General features: G+C 42.0%; 1 protein-coding gene across 1 annotated transcript in view; it reads right to left on the bottom strand.

The window, feature by feature from the left end:
* KIAA2012 (KIAA2012 ortholog) overlaps nt 1-16,806 on the bottom strand; it is a 130,777-nt gene that overhangs the window by 65,120 nt on the left and 48,851 nt on the right. The window contains exon 13 of the mRNA XM_052660389.1: nt 8,244-8,320. Coding sequence (XP_052516349.1) covers nt 8,244-8,320 — 77 coding nt within the window. The remainder of the gene's footprint in view (nt 1-8,243; nt 8,321-16,806) is intronic.

Raw genomic sequence — 16,806 nt, 5'->3', positions numbered from 1 at the left:
TGAGGGAACTACCACTGTCCTTTAATTTTTTTTTTTGCCACACTGTGCAGAATATGGAATCAGGGAGCAAACCCGTGCCCCCTGCATTGGAAACACACAGTCTTAACCACCCAGTCATCAGGAAGATCTGTCATTTTCCTTCATAGATGAGGAAATCGAGCCTCAGAGAGGTTAAATAACCCCCCTGAAGTCACAGACAGTACAGAAGAAGCTGGGATCTAAAATCAGCTTTGTTGTTGTTGAGTCAATAAATTGTGTCCAGCTCTTTGTGATTCCACGGATTTCAGCACGCCAGGCTTCCCTGTCCTTCCCCATCTCCCAGAGTTTGCTCAAACTCATGTCCACTGAGTCGGTGATGCCATCCAACCATCTCATCTTCTGTCGTCCCCTTCTCCTCCCACCTTCAATCTTTCCCAGCATCATGGTCTTTTCCAATTTTCGAATCAGGTGACCAGAGTATTGGAGCTTCAGCTTCAGCATTAGTCCCTCCAATGAGTATTCAGGCTTGATTTCCTTTAAGATTGACTGGTTGGATCTCCTTGCTGTCCAAGCATCAAAAGCAGCTTTGAGGGATTCCCAAACCAGTAGGCCTTTTGGCAACTGCAGGTTGCGTGTTAAATGGGGCCATGTCTGGCATGCCATCTGTTTCCTCATCTGTAAAATGGGGACAATAACTGCACCTATCTCATAGGGCTGTTAAAAGGATTAAGGGAGAGAATCCTAAATCCTGCACACAGTAAACCTCAAAAACGCTGGCTGCTATGACCATTTAAAAAGACCCTCTTGATAACGGAGAGATAATTGTTGAAGGTTATGACAAGTACAGTTGTAGCTCAGTTCAGTTCAGTTCAGTCGCTCAGTCGTGTCCGACTCTTTGCGACCCCATGAATCGCAGCACGCCAGGCCTCCCTGTCCATCACCAACTCCCGGAGTTCACTCAGACTCACGTCCATTGAGTCAGTGATGCCATCCAGCCATCTCATCCTCTGTTGTCCCCTTCTCCTCCTGCCCGCAATCCCTCCCAGCATCAGAGTCTTTTCCAATGAGTCAACTCTTCGCATGAGGTGGCCAAAGTACTGGAGTTTCAGCTTTAGCATCATTCCTTCCAAAGAAATCCCAGGGCTGATCTCCTTCAGTATTGACTGGTTGGATCTCCTTGCAGTCCAAGGGACTCTCAAGAGTCTTCTCCAACACTACAGTTCGAAAGCATCAAGTCTTCGGCACTCAGCTTTCTTCACAGTCCAACTCTCACATCCATACATGACCACTGGGAAATGGCAACCCACTCTAGTATTCTTGTCTGGAAAACTCCATGCACAGCAGAGCTGGGTGGGCCACAGTCCATGGGGTTGCAAAGAGCTGGATATGACTAAGCATGAATGAATGCAGGCATGATAGGTACGTGGAGGTTTGTTATACTGTTCTCTACTTTTCCCTGCATTTGAAATTTTCCATAATAAAAATAAAAAAGAAAATCAGATGCATATTGAGTCTGGTCAGGCTAGTAGCCAACATATCAATAAATACAGAATTACTGGAATAAATAATAGCTGCAGTGATAATTCAACAAACAAAAGCCTCAGTTTGGTAATTAAAAACAAATCCCTCTCAGTAAATTATCCTTACATTGTCAACAGAGTTTTTGGGCTGACAAAGTAATCCTGTGGGTAAGACTGAACTAGAAGATGAAGTTTGCTTAGATTTAAAAAAACAAAAAACACAAAACCCTTTGAATCAAGTTTCCTAACCAAAGCCATTTACAAAGCCAGGGAGAACGAAAGCAGGAAGAAAAAGAGAGGGGCTGGCTGGGGTGGGGAGGAAGAGCACGGAGCTCCGGAAATGCTGTGCCATGCCATCAGAAATGAGAAACAGAAGGTGAGCAGTAAAGTGTGCTTTTCTGGATGGGGAGATACAGATGGTTAATTCTCCCAGGCATTCCTGCTAGGTCCAATCTCACTTCTCAGCCCCAAAAAGACTCTAAGAAGTATGCCTAGTGACATCTCCAATATGCACAGGACCAAAAGTTTTCAGAGCATGAAATGCCAAATCATGGCAACCAACAGCAGGAAGTATTCTGAGATGGTGTGAGTTATTAGAGAAATGGGAGCTGAACTTCCATATCATTTCCTTGGAGATAAAACAAGTGCAACCTGGGACTTCCCTGGTGGTCCAGTGGCTAAGACTCAGTGCCTCCAGTGGTAGGGGCCTGGGTTTGATCCCTGGTTGGGGAACTAGATCCCACACACTGCAACTAAAAGAATTTGCATGCTGTCACTAAAGATCCTGCATGCCACAATGAAAGATGGAAGATCCTGAATACTGCAACTAAGACCTGGTACAGCCAAAGCCAAATAAAATACATCAATAAGTATTAAAAACCCCTGCAATCTCTGAATCCTATTTAGAGGCTTTTCCCATCTAGGACATGGACCTTAATGTCAGTAAGAGATTTATTTGTCAATTTTTCTTTTTTTTGAGGCGGTAGCATATGCCAAGAATTGTCCTAAACATGTGAGATGCTATGGTGAGTAGAGCAGAATACAAAAAAAAAGTCTGTCTTAAAAGAGTAGTAGCTTGTTCTCTAAGACGACAGCTAAAAAGCTCAACAAAAGGCAGGCTATGGTTCAGAAAGACACTGAAACGAAAGGTTACCTTTGTACTCTTGCACAAAAACTTAGTGTGTCTACAGGTGTTCTTTTTTTCTCCTGAAAGAGGAAGGCTGAAAGGGGATATGAACACCATCTGTGAAACCACCAAGGAAGCAGATGGGGTAAACATAGGTTTATTCAACCTAAATCCTTTAGTGCACTAGAATTACAGGCTGCTCTTTGAAATCAGAAAGAGGTAAATTTAGGACACACAAGATCAAATATGAATTTATACTGTCGTACGTTCGTGAAATCTGAACTCAAGAATACAGTATAGGTGGAAATAGAAGTGGCTTTGTGCAATGGGAAAAAGAGACATAATTCTTGTTTAACAGGATTTTTAGGATACTACCAAAGTTCTAATCCCCACAAAGCAACACAACAAAACCCAAGATAAAGCAAGTGAGAAAGGATGTTTGCTCTCCCTAACAAAGGGAGAGAACAGACAATGTCAAAACTGGTGAGATGGTTTCTTTCTTATTTTAAACAGAGACACAGTGATTCTTGGAGAATCTAATAAAGTTTGAGCTTGTACTCTGATACTCTTTTACTGACAACCTTTCTGCCCTGACAACTCTATGAATCAGTGGGCTCAGGGCCTGTCTAGACCCCAGCTTAAAAAGATGGATCTGGATGATTAGAGTTTGATACTTTGAGATCCAGACTTTTCAGAAAAATAGGTGAATTTCGTTGCCTCCCCAAAGTCTAGGATCAGAGGGATAAAATGCTGACAAGAGCTTGAGATTCTTAAGAGGAGAATTTTGATGGTCCCATCTAATAATCTAATGAAAACCTAATTAGTGTTAAACAACTACAACTAACAGTAGTTAATAATGGCACTACAGTGTTGACCCTTGTTTCACTTGCTGTATATTTGCTGTTTACTGTGACTCCTGATCATTTTAAGCTAGGCTTGAAAAAAACCAGCTCTGCTCATAGTCCCACCTTTCCTCCTTATAGCAAGAATTTTGAAAAAATAGAAAAGAAAAAAAAAAAAAAACCCAGGAAGATAAAATAAAAATAAAAAACCCAACATATTCCTAATTTCAAACAAGTATGACTGTGCTCTTTTGCATGTGTTATTTGCAAGTCTTTATAGATATGGTAATTTTTAAAATATAGTTGCAGTCATAGTTGACATCACTTTGATTTCCACTTTTAAAATGAAATTGGTAGTTCTCAACGTGGAGTCGGGGCTGTGGGGTGTGTAATTTTCACCTTACATGGGGCCATTTGGCAAAGACTGGAGACACTGTCACTGAAGATGGGTTGTCCTACTGACACCTAGTGGGTGGAGGCTAGCGGTGTTGCTCAACGTCCTACGATGCCCAGGAAAGCGCCCCACAGCAAAGACTATCTGGCTCAAAGTGCTGAAGTTGAGAAACCCTGTGTTAAACCTTTTGTACTAAATCACATTTCTAGGATGAACAAGCATCATTTTTTTTAATGTCGAATTAAACCCTTCACAATTAATTGAATCGTTTCTCTGATTGTTTCCAGTTTTTCTCTAGGACATCCTCACTCGATTTTTCCCCCTCCTGCTGAATTATTTCCTTAGGATAAATCCCCAAAAGTCAGAAATACTGAATCTGAATATACTGAAAATACTGAATGGGTATGAATATTTTTCATGTTATACAAGTTATACTGCCATTTTTCCTTACAAGTGGTTTGAATCAAATTACAACCCACCAGAAGTGTATAAGTGTACCAGTTTTGCCAAAAACTCAACAGTACCGCGTGTTATCATTAAAAAAAGGTGAGAGGAGGCACATATCTCCGATATAAAATTGCACCTCCAGTTTGCCTCAATTCGAATTTAAATTGCTACTCAGAAGTGAATATTGTTTCCATATATGTTTTCTATTACTATCATTTTTTATATGAATTATTTATGTCTTTTGCTTATTTTTCTAATTGGTTCTGTTTTCTTATTTTTAAAAAAGCCTTACTTATTTTTTTTGGCTGCTTTGAGTCTTTGTTGCTGCACACAGACTTTCCAGAGCTACTCTCTAGTTGCGGTTCTCTCTTGGGCTTCTCTCATTGCGGCAGCGTCTCTTGTCCGGAGCACAGGCCCTAGGGCATTCAGGCTTCAGTAGCCGGGGCTCACAGGCTTATATGCTCTGTGCCATGCGGGATCTTCTGGGACCAGGGATTGAAACTGTGTCCCCTGCATTGGCAGGCAGATTCTTAACCAATAGACCCCCAGAGAAGCCCGATGTTTTTCTTTTAAAATTGAATGTGATCTTTACCAAGCATAGATAGTAATACTGTTGTAGTTACTGCAATTATAATTGTTTTTCTTACTTTTTAAAGAAAGTTTTACTTTCTCCCCTCTCAAGATAGATATGTTAACCCTTCCTTATAGAGTTTTAATTTACACGTTTAATAATCTTTTTAGGTTCTGCTCACCTCACTCAACCTTTGGCCTCTTACATAGAGAGGCCCTGGGGAAGAGGAAAATCTCTAGTGATTGAGGTCAGCCACCGAGGTAAGAGCAGTGCTTCGTTTCTGATGGTATCCCAGGAACTAATTTCCCTTAATCAAATGAAATGCCTTAGGAGGCGCCACAAGGCAGAAAGGAAAATACATGGGAAGAAGAATACCAAATTCTGTGAGGAGTTTGAAGGACCTGCATTAAAAAAGGGCACCATACCTTTAGGACTTCAGAACTGGAAATGTTTCACATGCAGCTATTAATATGCAAAAAATGCCTTCATAAATACTTGATTCTGTTCACAGTGGGGAAGCAGCTCATTTGAAAGAGGAAATGGGAGCTTGGAGTTGAAACAGGTCTGCTTGTCTCCTTTTTCTTTTTTTCATTTCTCATCTCCCAATTTCCTCTTGTAGGTTTGTTTCTTCCCTACTTAACCCCCTCCTTCAACTCCTAGGAAGTTGTTGATGTCGGTTGCTACTCCTCTCTATTTATGGATTTACCGCCTAGGCCCTGATTCTCGGCCAGGTGCGGAAGAGGTGGCTCAGGAGCGAGCCCACGGTCTGCCATCCTGGGTGCTAGAGGCAAGAGCTCTCTGCCTCTTTCTTATCCTCATAGCGTCCACCGCCTCTTCGGAAACGCACAGCGGAGGTTTTAAAATCCAACCACTAGGGGGCACCAGAGGCAGCATCCAGAACTGGGTAAATCCAGGAACCCAGGCATGTCCTGCAAAGCGCTGTCTGTCTGGCTTTCTCACCCACCCGTCAGAAATTTTTTTCCAAATCGAGGTGTGTGACTTCTCATTTAAAGCACGGTGATGCCAAAAGATTCCACCTTTGGGTTTTTCCCTCCTCCTCTCAGCACACTGATAAAAAAGTAAAAGTATCTTATGTGACTGAACTCCTAATATGGTCAGATCCCAGTGGTGGGAGGGGGCGGGGTAGGGGGCGGGAGTCGGGGGTGGGAGTGGGGATTCACGGAAAGGAAAGAAGAGCACAAACGGCTGGCGCTGATAAAGATCAATTTTGTGTGATATCCTAGCCTGCTTCAGAGAGGGAAGGCGACAGTAGAAGGACTCTACTATGTTTGTCAGTGGCCCATCAAGGTACATAACTGAAATCCGCTGGGCAGAAATTTGTTTCTAAATCCTTTCCAGATGCTTTATAGTAAACATGAAATTAGCCATTTACATGGAGTAGGTTGAGGAAGTAGTTAAAGTTGAAGTCAGTGATTAATCTAATAAAGAGCCATTAGCCTCAAGAAGTAAGGGGGTGAGGAAGGCATGGAAGGCACCTCCCCCTCTCAGACCTTACCCCCATTTTCTCTGGATTTGGAGGCTGGTGAGACTACCTAGGCTGAGCACCGAAGAATTGATGCTTTTGAACTGTGGTGTTGGAGAAGACTCTTGGGAGTCCCTTGGACTGCAAGAAGATCCAACCAGTCCATACTGAAGGAGATCAGTCCTGGGATTTCTTTGGAAGGAATGATGCTGAAGCTGAAACTCCAGTACTTTGGCCACCTCATAAGAGGAGTTGACTCATTGGAAAAGCCTCTGATGCTGGGAGGGATTGGGGGCAGGAGGAGAAGGGGACGACCAAGGATGAGATGGCTGGATGGCATCATCAACTTGATGGACGTGAGTTTGAGTGAACTCCGGGAGATGGTGATGGACAGGGAGGCCTGGCGTGCTGCAGTTCATGGGGTCGCAAAGAACCGGACACGACTGAGAGACTGAACTGAACTGAACTGAGACTGCCTAGACATTTCCTTGATGGCTTTCCTTTCTGGTACTACTTCTCAAGGAAGCAAGACTACTGCGACTTGAACAAACCAACAGGTTCTGGTGGGAACAACTCCCGTCCTTTCACAAAGCAGGGATGCGGGCAGAGTGAGTGGGTTTGCCAGAGCCTCACAGGGGAAACCCAGGATTAGAGTTGAAGACCCTGGGTCTGGTGTTCCTCTTTCTGGATGCAAGGTTAATAATTCAGTCTAGGATTTAATTTGACATAGCTGAGCCACTCTTATTGCAGGTGATATGAGGTCTCCTGGAATATAACGATGGGGCTGTGTGAATTTGGAGTACATGAGGTGTTTGCAAGGCCTCTGGAGTTGTGGAATTATTGAAATACAGCATATTTTCCTCAGTCACAGCCTCTCTTGAAGAAGAAAACCTTTCACATTCCATATAAAGGGTATCTTCAAAACAGGCATATTAAAAAAAATGCAAATGTTGGTTGTGTGGCTCCTCAGTAGCAGGAAGGGTTGACTCGGTTGTGTTTCAGCTCAGGGGAGGCCTGACCCAGGCCTGGGGTCCTAACAGTGAGAGTTCAGGTCCTTCCTCAGAACCAACTAGGCAAACACAGGGAAACAAAGCTACTTTTATTTTTACTGTTTTTTAATGAGTGTGAGGGAAGAGGAGAAAGCCAGGAAGTTGGAGATAAGCAAGAAATAGAGGCTATGTTGGTTCATCTCTCAACCACCAGCACCGCGCCCCCCCCAACCGTCCCCTTCCCCCCAGCTGCTGTCACTCAGCAGGGAGAGCCCTGGGCTGTGCTGCATCTGCTGAGACCCACAGAGCTCTAGGAAATACCCTGAGTTGTCTCTCTAGAGTGAATCTCAAGGCAGTGCCAGCTTCAAATCTTTAATTTTAAGGAAACAATTTATAAATATTTGTGAACATATGTCCTTGAATCACTAATAAGTATTCTTAATCCACCCAGATAAAGCATTTTTCTCATTTCTTCACAGTCTCCTTGCATTTTTTCCTTGGTTGCAATTTTTTTCTCATTCTCAGGAATGAGAATTAGAGTAGGAAAAAAACAGGCCCATTGGCACAAAGTCTTAGTCCCCACTGCCTCCATGGAGGATGCCTTTCTGTGTTTTCCTGTTCCCTTTTGACTTTGCAGAAGCCAGGGAAAGGCCTATTCAGCTATTCGCGCTTATGAAGAGCCAGACAAAACAGTCCAAGTTGAGTTAAGACATTCCAAGTCTATGAGTTAAGGAACCTCTGTGATTTTATAGTCTACTTGTCTCATTTAATTGATGAAGCAAATGAGGCCCAGAGAGGTGAAGAATCTCACCCAGGGTCACACAGCAAGCAGGGACAAGAAGCTCAAAGTCCCGACTCCCAGTCACTTGCTCATGCAGAATCAATACTGTACCTGATTCTCTGGCTTTTGAGTCAAAGGTGAGGTCTCATTAAGATTCATATGAAGATCTGTTCTGGACTCAGTGTTTACTATGATGAAAATCAGAGGGAAAAGGGTCAAGGTTGTCAGATATAGGTCTCATGAAATTTTATATATACCATACACCTACACACCTAGTTCATATGTGTAAGACTATAAACACACACATGCTTATGGCATTCGTATTTACTTACCAAATAACACATGTAACCTCTATAGGCACAGTCTAAACGCTCCATTTAATAAAGTGTTATAGACCTTATATTCAAATTTCTATTTTTCTTGTTTTGGTTGCTCTTTAAAAGAACAAAAGTAAATTCTTTGTGCTACTAAAATTCAGATAAAGCTGAAATTAAAAAGGAAATATTGATGGAAAAAATCTGCTGATACTGTTGAATATAAATTTTATATGATCCTACTTCACTGAAGTAGGAAAATGCTTCTGCAACCTTCCAGATAGAGAGATCAGAGCCTTCCCTTTTCCTCATTATGTGGAGGGGCAATAGGAGAGGTGGAAACACAAGCAAACAAAGGCAAAGGTCAAAACGGGGCTGGTGGGAAGGGACAAACAGAAATCTTGCCGCTCACCCAGAAGCAGGCACATACGGACAACCACATGGAGCTGGCGTGTAACCTTCACGACTCTCCTCCATGGTTGTGCTGTCATACTCTCTGTAGGTGTGGAAGCTGAGGCTCAAAAGATAAAGTAATCCACCCAAGGGTGTGCAACTAGTGAGGTTTTGAGCAAGGATTTGAGTCCAAGACTGCCAGACTCAAACTTCATGCTGCTAGAGGATAGGATTTATTTTGTTTTTCTTTTTTTCCCCTAAGAAAGTAAATTTCATGTCTGTAAAGGAATGTTTATTTGAGGAACAGATTCAGCTAAGTGCATGGCTCCTCTGAAAAGGATTTTAGTCTCTGGTACTGGACTAGTGTCCAGCACAAGGTTCTTTACATACTTGCTAGTCCTAAGTAGTTCTGTGACGAGTCTGGCCATATGCAATTCTGCATCTTTGCTTCTTTGACCTGAAGCCTCTACTCTTTCTTTGTGGGCTGACTTTCCGTTTCCCTTTTCTGTTGTTTCTCAGCTGTTCTATCTTGCTGGAAAATGGCTTCTGCACAGATTGAAAACATTTGTTATTTGAGATAACTAGGGAAACTGAGGCCCAGAGAGTGATTTCATGCGATTGGCTCAAGGCCATACCTTGAAAGAGTGCAGGACCAGAACTTGAACCCAGACCTCCTGACTTAGTATCTCCTACTTTTCCCCTCCACCTCACGCCTCCTCCTGTTAGCCTCACTTGATCTTGCCACATCACAGCTGTTTGGCCCTGATCCATCCTCTGGACAAATCCAGCCCAACAAAATTGCGTTGCGATGAGGTTCACTTGACCGTGGCTTGGAAGGAACCATGAGTCTCTTAGAAAAGAAACTTATAAATTCTAATGCATAAGGAAAGTTCTTGCAACACCAGGAGAATGAATCAGTCAGCCAGAGTTCAAGAAATGTAAACACGTTTTTAGATAGGAGACTGAAAAATTGCTTAAGACTTCTCCATCTCTTGGGTCAAGACCCTGGTAATTTACTGAGGTCCAAGCTGTCGAGGAGACACAACTCAAATTGCATTCCTGGGAGATAGAGCAATGGGGGTGGTAACACTTCCTCTCTGAACCATGTGGCGGGATCTGCGGGATCTTATCAAGCTGAAGAAACTGACTAACCCATCAACCATCGCAGGCAACTGGCTGTGAATACAGGCACAGTTCTATCCCATTATTCCTGAGCTGGTGTGTACATTCACAGACCACAGACTACACAACTTCCAGACCTGCCTGAAACTGGGAGCCCAGAGTCTTTTTGTGGTGACCATTTCTGCCACTAAAGAGAGAAACAAAAAACACATTCCTTCCCCTGCTGCCCACCATTGGGCCCAAGTAGATTTTCAAACGCTAGCATTAATCTAGCGGCAGGCTTTTAGCAAGGAGATAGCATTCCTGCCAGATAATCAGGCAATTTCAGAGATGACCCTTACTAGGTGGGGTCTCATGCTAAACCTCCTCTGCTTTCTTCAAATCATGGGATCCTTCAGCAAGCACTCAAAACTTGAAAAGCAGCAAAGAGCATCTGATACTAGCATGCAGTATAGGTGGCTTAAAATTTCCTGCAATTTCGAGAGTAGAATGGAAATATATACTGTACGCTACCATAGGTAAAACAGATGAAAGTGAGTGAAAGTGTTAGTTGCTCAGCTATGTCCGACTCTTTGCAACCTTATCAACGATAGCCTGCCAGGCTTCTCTGTGGGGATGGTCTATGAAAGCATACTGGAGTGGGTTGCCATGCCCTCCTCCAGGGGATCCTCCCAACCCAGGGATCCAACTCACATCTCTTATGTCTACTGTATTGGCAGGTGGGTTCTTTACTGGGAAGCCCTGGACATGTGTATACCTATGCCTGATTCATGTTGATGTATGGCAGAAACCAACACCATATTGTAAAGCAAGTATCCTTCAATTACAAATAAAAATATATTAAAAATTTCCTTCAATTTCAACATAGTTATTGTTGTTGCTGTTCAATCTATGTTGCTGCTGCTAAGTTGCTTCAGTCGTGTCTGACTCTGTGTGACCCCATAGACAGCAGCCCACCAGGGTCCTCCGTCCTTGGGATTTTCCAGGCAAGAGTACTGGAGTGGGTTGCCACTGCCTTCTCAACCTATGTTGGCCACGTTTAATTCCCAAGTTGTTGTTTATTGTTTTAAATAAAAATGAAACATGGCTCTATTTATTCTGATTGTTTCAGAATACTTATTTCTCTTGGTATAGGATGCTCATCTGATATCAAGAGACTGAAAGTCACCTTATCAGGCAGAGTGGCCACCTGATTCCTTCCCAGTTGTGTGTCAGTTCTTGTGAGAGAATGTCAGACCTGCAGGCTCCAAAGGGGTCAAACGCTTGGTGGGTACAAGGGCAGGAGCTATCAAAAGTGCTGGCTGGAGCCTTTTAAATTATGCATAGCGTCTTTTTCCACCATGCTGTTCCTGAGGCGTGAGTACCCTTTGACCGCTAATGTTCACTCATGGAACTGCCCCCATAACTTGCAGTGGTTTGTCGTTGAGGGGATGTATCCAATGCCAAACAGATCTCAGAAAGTACTTTTGCCTTCCCACAGCTTTGCATGTGGACTTGCAGCAGAAACCAGTGGGAGGAGGCTTAAAAGTCAGCCTTCATACCTTCATGGTTTTGTGTTTTTGGTCAAAAATGGAAAATGCAAAGGCAAATTCCAGATTGTTAAAAAAAATTCTTTCCAGTAGAAACGAAACCATAAAAGGAAGGATAATACTGGCCCCTTTACATAGCCCTGCTGACCTTTCCTTAAGAATAGTATCTAAAAATACTTTATTTTATATGATATGACTCAAGATGCCTATGACCTGTAGAGCTTTTGTTGTGTTATAATAAATCTTGAACCTGTTTGTTTAATGCAGGAGATCAAGACCCAAGATGGCCTTTTGGTATTGTCATTATCAAATTCTTGGAACAAGATTTAAGGTCTTGTTTACGCTACACATTTTCACTTTAAATCTTCCTGGATGAGGAGGAGGATGAGATGGGTATATCAAACAGTTGTTTAAGACCTGTGAAAGTCTCCAGCCTAAAGACATACCCCAGGGAGCTCTATTAAAGGAGCCAAGTAGACAGATCTAGAAGATATGACTCAGTCTGGGTTTAAATATGGAAATGTCTAGTTAAATGCAAGGACATTATTTTTCTTCCAATTTGAAATAACTTCTTTTACTTACTTATATCTTCTTAGACCAAGGCTAACTCAGTCTCAAGAGTCTAGCTTTGGGAATACCAACTTCTCTCAAAAGTTCATAAATTACTTTTTATGGAGAGGTCCGAAGGTGCATGGCAGTTTACCAAGCCCCAGATGGAAGGCAAATTGAAATTCAAGTTGTGTAGCAATAAAATATCAACTGCACTAGAAATCCTCCAATTGACATACATCATATGACTAATAAGGATACTTGTGGTAGAAGATGGCATGGAAGAAGGGAATTCAGAGAAGAGGCTGAAGGTGGAGCTACATACAGAGCGGCCAATCAGTTCGGTTCAATATTCTGTGGAAAATACTGTCCTTGGACACTTGCTCTCAAGCAAGTGTAGATCTCTGGTCTTACCCTGCTCAATCCATTGTCTACATAGTTGGGAGAGTCATTTCTCTAAAATAAAAACCTGGTTATGTCACCTTGTGTGTAAACAGGATCTCACAGCCTTTAGGATAAATTTCTTAGTTGCTGCCTATGAGCCTTCCTGATCTGCTCCTGTCTACCCCACCAGCTGCAGTTCTCGCCACTTCCTCTCTTAAATGTACCCTGAGGTCCAGGCACTGCAAGCTACTTACATTTCTCCCATGCCACCATGCCTTCTCACCTTATGGTCCCTTTTCCTGGAGCATTCTTTCATCTTTGATATGGCTAGTTCCTATCTATAGCCTTAGAAACTCAGCCTTCTTAACCCCCAGATGGAGTTAGCATGTACTCCCTCATGTGCTCTCAGCACACTCCACTAGTCTGGATGACTTTAAGGCATGGACTTTATCTCTCAACTCTTATGCCCAGCACACTATTTGGCATTACTAGCGGGTCTATTAGTGTTTGTTGGATGAATGAATGAGCAATCTTTATGTGTCCTGTAAAACAGATGCACTAATTCTTTCCATTGGACATATTCTGATGCTGGTGTCTTCATTAATTTTCAAATGAGGGATTTCTAGGAATGAAGATGACCGCAAATGTAAATCCTCAGGCCATAGGGAGATGTGTGAAAGAAGCAAGAGAGAAACCAGGAGGAAAAAAATCCTTAAGAAAACCTCATGCTTCTTTATCATCTTTTTAATGAGATGGTAACACAAATGTCTGGAGAGTGATGAAACAGAAAACAGTATTTATGGATTACTAGTTAATAAAAGTTATCATTTTTTATCACTCTGACAGGACAAAACTTAATATTCTTAACTTTATTATAGCTGATACACACACACACACACACACACACACACACACACAGACATCTTGAAATCCATACCAGCCTTAAAGTGCATTGTGCTAAGCATGACTTCACTGCTTGAGCAAGCCCCTGATCCCTCATGCATGTCATACACTTAATGGACAGTGGATCCTGCTCCTATAGAAAGGACACTTCCTGAGCATTCCAAGAATCCTTAGATTTGTGAATGCTCCTAGTGTGTATCACATCCCCAGTAAAACTAAACTAAAAATGAAGAAAGAGGGGGAGCTCTTCAGACTCTTAATGAGTTGATAGATATACAGGATTTGAATGATTTATAAAACTATTATTTGGCAGAGAATCATCAAATTGTTAGACCACTTCACTTTCTCTTAATCCCATTATCAGTCACAGCAGTTGGTATACTTTTTAGGGCCGTTAAAAAAATTCAAGAACTTACTTCCTGGTGGTATAGTGGATAAGAATTCACCTGCCAATGTAGGGCACACAGGTTCGATTTTTTGTCTCAGAAGATTTCATATGCCCTGGAGCAACTAAGCCCATGTGCCATAATTACTGAGCCTGTGCTCTAGAGCCTGAGAACCCCAACTAAAGCCTACGTGCTACAACTACTGAAGCCTAGAAGATGTGCTTGGCAACAAAAGAAGCCACTCAGTGAGAAGCCTGTGTACCACAGTGAAGAGTAACCCCAGCTCATCGCAACTAGAGAAAGCCTGTGGACAGCAACGAAGACCCAATACAGCCCCAAACAAGCAAACAATGTTCTTAAAAAAAAAGAATTAACTTTCCAAGAGCTCCTGCAGATGTTACAATGAATATAGACCACAAGGCTCAGACTGCTTTAGCGTACTCACTAGCTTCTGTCTCCTAGCCTGGCCATATCTATTATTTGACTTCTTATCTCTGTAAAATGATAGATTGTATGTGTCCCTGACTTCTGAAGTCATTTGCAAATAGTCAAAACTGTCCTTCAAGTACACAAATACCTAAAGTCTGTCATCTATATAATTTTTAAAAATCTTATCATTTTTATCTGAAAATATTCCTTGGGGTGGAGATCTAGATGGCAGAAAAGAAGGACATGGAGCTTACCTTCTCCCACAAACACATCAAAATTACATCTATATGTGGAACAATTATCATAAAAACTATTCCTTAAAACCAAATGGCCAAGAAAACAAAAAGTTGTTAAAGCTCTATAGATTCCAATGAATAGATGTTTTAAATTGCTCTTTAAACTCAATCCCAGCGGGTATCCGGTATTTTCAGAGTAGTGTTACATCCATTTCCTTAAAAACAAATGGGCAGTGTTAGGCTTAAAGAGATGTAAGAAATTTTTGTTAAGGTCTTTGAGCAAATCGAGGGAACAAATAAGTTTCCTCTATTCTAAGCCCCAAAGCAGGTACTCTGTGCTTCTATGGGTAGGCCCATTGGAATGGGAGTTGTCATTTAATGGGGAGAGACTTTCAGTTTTGCAAGATAAAAAGAGTTCTGGAGACTGGTTACACAACAATGTGAATCTACTGAACACTACTGAACTGTACACTTAAAAATTGTTAAGATGGCAAATTTTATTTCATGTGTATTTTGCCACAATTAAACAAATGTCAGGGGACAGAAGGAGATGAGGAATTATGCTCCAGGCAAAGTGAACGGTGTGTTCAAAAGCTTGGAAATGAGAAAGAGATTTGCATTAGCCTAAGGTCTTTCAGTTACTAAGAATAGAGAAGAGAAGGAATTAAAAGTTTTCTTTCCTTCCCCTGGATACAAAGCTTGCCATGGGGCTGTTCTGAAGTAGCTCAGGTTTGTCTTTGGCACTTTACCGTTTCCCTTCCTTTACTTTTCTTTTTGAATCTCTTCTTCAATTTAGCTAATATTTTCCTATTCATCCAAGCCCTCCAATGTACCACAACTACCAGGAATGTTTCAACTCTTAAAGCTCCACTTATTCCCAAATTCTCCAACCTTGTTTCCATCCCATCAGAATTTTTAGTCCCTCAGGGCAGCTGTTCTTACCAGGTTGTGAGAGGAGAGTTACCTGATTAAACACATTTTTACTTAAGTGTGAATGACTGTTAGCTTCTCAGAAGTATCAACCTTTTAAGAGACCACTTCAGAATTCGAAGTGAATCTATTATTAGTGAGATTTTAACAGTAGTATGAAGTGAAACTGTACCATTTTCAGCCTTATTAGGAAGAATATTTTTGATCTGGAGAGCTACCCTGTAAACAGGCTTATCTGGCTTGATAATCTATCTTGGGAGTTTGGTTCTCCCAAACTATTCTGACTTTGTTTCAACTTCTTTCCATATCTCTAAAAGTTGTAAATCATTTTTGGTGTTATCCACAAAGAAGTGTCTGATGCTGAGTAACGGTCATTGAAAGGTGAAAAGGATGTGCAACAGAAATCATTTATTAGTGTGAGTCATTATTAAGTCAGGAACTTCCTAAACTCTTGTATGTTAGGTGGAAACATACCTGTCTATTCTATTTTACATTTTATTTAAGTATAGTTGATTTACAATGTTGTGTTAATTTCTACCTTACAATAAAGTGATTATATATGTGTGTTTATATATATATACATACACAATATTCTTTTGTATTGCGGTTTCTCACAGAATATTGAATATAGTTCCCTGTGCTATACAGTAGGACCTTGTGGTTTTTCACTCTCTATACAATAGCTTCCCTCTGCTGATCCCAAACTCCCAATCCTTCTTCCCCACCCCTGCTCCCCCTTGGCAAGCACAAGTCTGTTCTCTGTACCTGTAAGTCTGGGAAACATGCCTATTTAGATTGACGTCACCACTAACCATGCATAGTCTTAAAAATACAGGTTCCTATGGTTCAGATCCCAGCTTCACCAGTTAGGTGTATGACCTTGGGCTAGTCACCTCACCTCTCTGAGCCACCTCGTCTTAGATGAAAAGCGAGGACAATCTTAGAATTTTCCTCTTATCATTGCTCTGAGGATGAAGTGGTCTAATGAATGTGAAACATTCATCACAGTGTTCGGCGTGTGGAAGATAGACAGCCATGGTAGTTATCATCTTCATCGTCCTCATCTTGCCCGGGAGGGCTCCTATGAAGAGCTGCTTTGCCCAATTCCAGCCCAACAAGTGAGAATGAACAGAACTGGCCCTGGCACTCTTCCCACCATGATCAGGATGTCCCCCCAAGGAGAATGGCGAGAGGACTAATGCCGGGCTCTCTGGTGTTCCTCTGCTTACTTATTTTGACATTGGCAATCATGTGACAGTGCTTTTCTCCTTCGAATTTTGCCGTCTCTAGCAAAACCAGTGCCCTCCACCCATCTGGCTCCAGCCCTCTGTCTGTGGCCTCGCTTCCTGTTGCTATAGCAGGTCTCTCATGCAGGATTCATCCCTGCCTGTCCCAAAATAAGCAGTGAGGCAGACCACACACATTTCTCTATTAATCAAAGACTATTTTTAGGAGTGAGAGAAAAATCTTTACATAATCATCCTTCCCCCTGGTTTGAA

Source organism: Budorcas taxicolor, chromosome 2, assembly GCF_023091745.1.
Source record: "Budorcas taxicolor isolate Tak-1 chromosome 2, Takin1.1, whole genome shotgun sequence".
In the NCBI taxonomy this organism is placed as follows: domain Eukaryota; kingdom Metazoa; phylum Chordata; class Mammalia; order Artiodactyla; family Bovidae; genus Budorcas; species Budorcas taxicolor.
The sequence above is the reverse complement of the archived record's forward strand: the minus strand, read 5'-3'. Positions and strand labels throughout refer to the sequence as shown.